The sequence below is a fragment of the Nansenia antarctica genome (genome assembly GCF_963989245.1).
Source record: "Nansenia antarctica genome assembly, chromosome: 18".
NCBI lineage: Eukaryota > Metazoa > Chordata > Actinopteri > Argentiniformes > Microstomatidae > Nansenia > Nansenia antarctica.
In genome coordinates this window covers 12,875,039-12,881,453 of record NC_137691.1, presented here as the reverse complement: position 1 = coordinate 12,881,453, position 6,415 = coordinate 12,875,039, and the positions used below count along the sequence as shown (strand labels likewise).

The 6,415-nt window shown below is 46.0% G+C and overlaps 1 protein-coding gene across 1 annotated transcript in view; it reads right to left on the bottom strand.

Annotated features, from left to right (window-relative positions):
• The window catches only part of col7a1 (collagen, type VII, alpha 1), a gene marked incomplete at both ends in the record, with an annotated part of 98,872 nt that extends 97,486 nt beyond the window's left edge, over positions 1 to 1,386 (bottom strand). The window contains 3 exon segments of the mRNA XM_080547924.1: positions 42 to 198; positions 873 to 1,053; positions 1,323 to 1,386. Coding sequence (XP_080404050.1) covers positions 42 to 198; positions 873 to 1,053; positions 1,323 to 1,386 — 402 coding nt within the window.
• Positions 1,387 to 6,415: the final 5,029 nt, after the last annotated feature.

Sequence of the window (6,415 nt, the reverse complement as noted above, 5' to 3'; positions counted from 1 at the left end):
CTCTCTCTCTCTCTCTCTCTCCCTCCATCCCTCTCTCAGACCTTCGGGACGTCCCGGATGGACGAGGGGTTGAAGAAGTTGTCGGCCACGAACTTGAGGCCGGCCCCCGTGCGTGTGTTCCCCCCCTTGTAGTTGAGGCTCTCCACGGCGCTGACCAGCTCCGTGCCGTTCAGGTAGGTGGTAAAGGTGAACTCCACCCTGACGGGGACCACACACATATCGTCACACAACGTACACAGACACACAACGTACACAGACACACAATGTACACAGACACACAACGTACACAGACACACAACGTACACAGACACACAACGTACACAGACACAACGTACACAGACACAGCGTACACAGACACACAATGTACATGGACACAGGTACGGAGTTACCCTCTTATCGTCAATATGTGACACATTCTGATGTAATGATCTGACTTTTCTTTCTTCGGAATTGTGAATACATTTCCGCGTTGTTGAAAATCAATGACACCATCGCTAGTCAACTAACACAGCTTGTTTTGTGAGCCTGCTAACAATGTAAAGTAGTGTTCTAGTTAACTAGGTAGCATTGGGGATTACTCACCCAATCCATTGCGTTGCAGTATTTTGTCTTGACTAGCGAGTTTGTGTTGTGATTCTCAACAATGTAACGTAGTTCCGTGTTTCCCAAAAAAAGTCTGAACATTTTGATTGGTTGCCGATATGCGGCATCCCAAATGATCAGACTGTGTCACATATAGGAACATTGCTAACTGGCATAACACGATAAGAAAATCGGTGAACACAGCACACAAACACAGAGGCAGGTTCTTTAAAAACAATGTTTTTTTAAAAACATCATTGTGATCGAAAAGCGCAAGCGCCTCGTCTGACCTGGAGGTGTCACTGTACTGCACGGCCCCGAAGCGGGTCCCCGTTTGGCCCACGGAGCTGGCGAAGGGCTTGACGATGCCCGCCATGAAGCCCTTCACCTGCTGGAAGTTGGGTGGACCGATACTGGAGGAGCCGTCGACCAGGAACATGATGTCTGCCGCTCCCACATTATTACATCTGCCTGAGGACACACACACACACACACGCACACACACCGGAAGAGAGTGAGCAGCTCTGATAAGAGCTAGAGAAGGGTAGATAGATGCATAGATAAATGAAACACTAGAGGGAGCACTCCCCTAAATGATCTGTGATTACAATCGAGGAGCACCCCTTAACCCCCTTAACCCAATGAGTTGGCAAAGATACCGTAGCGTAGCATGTAGCATCACCAGGGTTCTAACGCTGGGTAGGTAGCTACAGGCGGTAGCATCGCGGTCAGTTCTTTACCTTGAGCGTCAGTCTGGTGAACAGAGGACAGTAGGACAGCCAGGAGGACAGCCCAGCTCCACATCTTCACAAACTGGACACGGACGGACAGACAGAGAGGGAAACACTTGTTACACTCTGGAGACGGATACAGAAACACACACACACACACACACACACACGTGTTGTTATGTGTAGACACACCTAATCGATCGCACATGCCTATGGCACACATACTCACACACGCACGCACGCAGGCATGCACGCACACACGCACGCACACACACACACTACATATCCCAGACATGCATGCATTAATACAAACACACTGCTGAACACACTGAAACACACACACTGCTCCGTGTGAGCTGAGCCAGTCTGTCTGTCCTCGTTAGGGCCAGACAAACACAGAGGTCCTTCAGCCAGCGGGGCGTCTCCCAGGGTCACGTCATGTACGCCAGGGTCACTATAGCATGTCCCCACGTCACCAGCTCTCACTACACTACAGTCACCTCCCCCTCTCAGTTCACTACAGTCACCCCCGCTCAGCTCACTACAGTAACCCTCCTCAGCTCACTACAGTAACCCTCCTCAGCTCACTACAGTAACCCTCCTCAGCTCACTACAGTAACCCTCCTCAGCTCACTACAGTCACCCCCCCCCTCTCAGCACACTACAGTCACCCCCCCCACCCCCCCCCCCCCCCTCAGCTCATATGGCAGTGGGGCTAACTACACTACAGTCACCCCCCCCCCCCCTCAGCTCACAGGGCAGTGGGGCTAACTACATTACTTACTCTCCAGTGAGTTTTGATGATAGTCTCTGTTTACACTGCCCCCAGATGTATCAGTTTTATACTATTCTATGTTCTGTTCTTCAAAATGATGAGGGGAAAAAGCTTTATGGCATAGACCTCAGAGGATGATGATGATGATGATGTTGATGATGATGATGATGATGCTAACTCTCCCTCTACCGTTCATTCACTCTCTCACCTCCTTTTCTAGGCTACTGTATCATGTCTACTCCCAAGGCTCCGCCACACTATACAGAGGTTGCGTTTGTAAAAGAGCGCAGGAGCGCACGTTCAACGTCATAAAGAGACCAAGTAATTTGATTGGACAAGAGGCATTCCCATGAGTGCTGATGAGATTTCCACAGCGAATTTATGAATGCAGCCAGAGAGAGACTGTATTCATCAGAGCAACGCATCCGGGTACTTTCCCCTCCCGTAATGTCCACGCCCCTTTTTGGGTGATAGAAGAGTAGAAGTTTGACTGGCGGTCAATGGGAATTTCTGGTCTTCGCTACTTTAATCCGATAACATAAGAAAAGCGTAGTGCTTTTTAGATATTAGGAGCCCAAATCCGATGGCCAGTTAGGCAAACTATTATTATAGTGTCATTGCCGATCAATGATCGACGTCGTTATATGGAGAAAAGTAATGAAATAGGGGTTGATTCATCAGAGAGGTCATACGTCATCTCCCTGTCATCAGGGATTTGTAGTTCTTCATTTGATTTGCCGTGGGTGGTTCATCCACATGGATGGAGGCAGACTGAAAGGACACACATTCATTGCCTATTTCATAAATGTTCTCCATACAACGACGTCGATCATTGATCAACAACGACACTATATAATTGTTTGCCTGACTGACCATCGGATTTGGGCAGTCTGGGGATTTACACGGCAAATCCGAGCTCCTCTTCATCCCCGGGAAAGCCTGCCCTCTCCAAGACTTCTCCATCACAGTGGAGAACTCTACTGTAACCCCCTCCCTGACAGCCAAGAACCTTGGAGTGATCCTGGATAACCGACTATCCTGTGCGGAGAACATTGCAGCAACGGCTCGCTCCTGCAGATTCCTCCTCTACAACATCAGAAGGATACGACCATTCCTTACCAGAGAGGCAGCGCAACTCTTGACCCAGGCACTGGTCATCTCCCGCCTGGATTACTGCAATGTACTCCTGGCTGGGCTCCCCGCTTCAGCCATTAGACCTCTGCAGCTCATCCAGAATGCTGCTGCCCGGCTGGTATTCAACCTCCCCAAATACTCGCATGTCACCCCTCTCCTTCGCACCCTGCACTGGCTCCCGATAGCAGCTCGCATCAGATTCAAGACCCTGGTGCTTGCATACCAGGCAGCTAAAGGGACAGCCCCTACCTACCTGAAGGAAATGGTAACCCCCCAAACCCCTGCCCGCTCACTCCGTTCCTCCACCTCGGCTGGCCGACTGGCCCCACCTCCTCTACACAGCAGTCGGGCTGCCCGATCACGTCTCTTCACAACACTGGCTCCCCGCTGGTGGAATGAGCTCCCCACGGCCGTCAGAACGGCAGAGTCACTACCCATCTTCCGTCGTAGACTGAAGACCCATCTCTTCAGGTTACATCTTAACTGCTCCTCCTGAGACATCTTCTGACCCTCACCACTACGTCTCCTAAAGACACCCGCTTTCCCCTCTACTGTGTCCCTAAGAACTTCTACTGCCCCCCTTGTACTGTTTCTCAGTTTCTCCAGTAAAAAAAATAAAAAATTAAAAAAATAAAAAACGTTTTAGTAGAAGGCGATAATAGGGAGAAGGTTTTTCCTTCTATCAGTGGCCCCGGGCCCGAGCTAGAGTACTCTTCCTGCAACGAATAGTGGACTGCTGATTCACATGCTTAGTATTCAAATGTATTGATTGTAAGTCGCTTTGGAATAAGGCGTCTGCTAAATGCCAAAAATGTAAATGTAAATGTAAATCAACTGAAGAACTACAAATCCCTGATGACAGGGAGATGACGTATGACTGCTCTGATGAATCAACCCCTATTTCATTAATTTTCTCTATATAACGACTTCGATCATTGATCGGCAATGACACTATATAACAGTTTGCCTAACTGGAGATCGGATTTGGGCTCCTAATATCTAAAAAGCATTACGGTTTTCTTATTTTATCGGATTAAAGTAGCAAAGACCAGAAATTCCCATTGACCGCCATTCAAACTTCTACTCTTCTATCACCCAAAAAGGGGCGTGATCATTCTGATGACAGGGAGATGACGCGCAATTGCTCTGATGAATGGTTCCTTCAATGTCGGCGACTTCAATTCACCTGGGTGGTCAAGAGCTGCAGCAGTGATGCCGCCAAAGAGGAGTTGCCGCAGACGCCTAACAGATCCTAACAGATGCTAACAGATGCTAAAAGATGCTAATTCAAAAAGGGAGAACTTCAAACCTGTTATGGTTTAAGAGGTGGAGAAAAAAAACAGTATATTTATGTAATAACAATGCCCCTCCAAAGACATAAGGAACGGCTTAAATACCAAACCTTGAAGATCCTTTAAAAAAATCTTTGATGTTTTTTTTTGTTTAAATTAGACAGAGTACAGAGGCAGAGGAGAGAGTTTACAGTGTTTAGATTAAACTGTGTTGAACACCGGCCAGCATTCCGCAGCTGTAAATGTTTAGTATTGCCAAATACTGAACATGAAATGTCCCCAAACCGGACGAATGTCACAATGTTTCCCACATGAGAGAGGCCATGACAGACCCCATCATTCTTAAACTGGGAGCTTAGATTTGTGAATTGTGAAACTGTGACAACATTACAGTGAAGGCATTAGACACAGATGAATTAGAGCCGTGACTGCATTAGATACCACAGTACAGCACTCAAACACACACGGTATCAATATGAATGAAGATTGGATGAAATAGGCTACACATGTCAATGGAACAGTCGTGAAAGTACAAAGTCCCAGCTTAAAGGAGCTACACATTAAATCTGGGTTCCCTGTGGCGGCAAATGGAAATTGGAACTACAGTGAGCTTTGTTTACACTAGCCATTGGTTCTAGCTAGTTTCCATCACAACCATTGATCCCAACATGACAAGTGGTAATAATTAGGGACGGACCATTCGTTTGGCCAACAATCAGAATGGGCCAATTTTCATTCTGAATATGAGAATGGTGATTGGCCATTCCTTTTGTTTGTCCGATACAGTGGACTGCTTTATGATGCCTAAAAAAAAACACAAGATACATTTCTGTACAGTGAGGTGTTGTTAGGGCTGCTGGTGCATGTACTACATGTCTACAGTGGAGTATATAGAGCCACCTACAGGCAATAGGTGGTAATGCAGCATGACAGGAATGTACATTATTATCAGTGAGCTTACAAATAGCTCATCATATTTTGTCTAATGAAAATAACAAGTGTCTGGAATGTCAAATGAATGCAAAACCCGCCCCAAAATATGTTAATATTCCCTTTTAAATTAAATCATATGACTTGAGTAAAATGTTTGTTACAGATCACTTGTATTTGCCTACATTCTGTTACAAGCTACAATCTGACAACAGAGTTCAATATGCTAATACCATAGTTAAACGACATGTTGGTGTGGAGCTAGTACAACACACTATCACTCCACAATCGCTGTCATTTTTCAAGGCCGTTATATGCTGTAGTACAGTGAAAACGTCATGTGTAGCTTCTTTAACCAAGCACACTCACTTTCAACACATGTATCTGACCCTGGTCTGCAAGACCTATAGTGTTCATGATCAATGAGTCAATGTCCATCTCTTCCTAAATTACAACTTCATGCTGCCATTTAGGCTATTTGATTGAGGTTTTTATGGGCCAGAAACATGAAAAGGGACCAGCTTAATATCTGGCAAATGGTATCCAATCAATCAAACTGAAATGCCCAAAGACTGAGAGATGACTTCATCTTATTCCTGTCTCATACACACATTCTTACAACTGGATATATCGGACTGGGCCTGATATATTCCCCACTTTGCACCTTTCTAGCAGTACAAAATAAAGCCTTAGATCCAACCCAATTTGCAACTAATGACTTTACCTCAGTCCATTAAAACGTACAGATGGACGAAATAATGACTAAAACTAAAACTTCAAAACTCAAAAACTTTAAGACTCCTATTTAAAAAAAGACCCAGGAATGTATCTGTGTCGTGTCTATATTTTTAACAAACTTTTTAACAACGTTTCCCACAAACAAGACGCATACCACATAATGTGTTCCAAATGCGAAGGGTGCCCCTTTCCCCATCTCCCCCAACCCGTAGCCATATTGGGTTCTAGGAGTT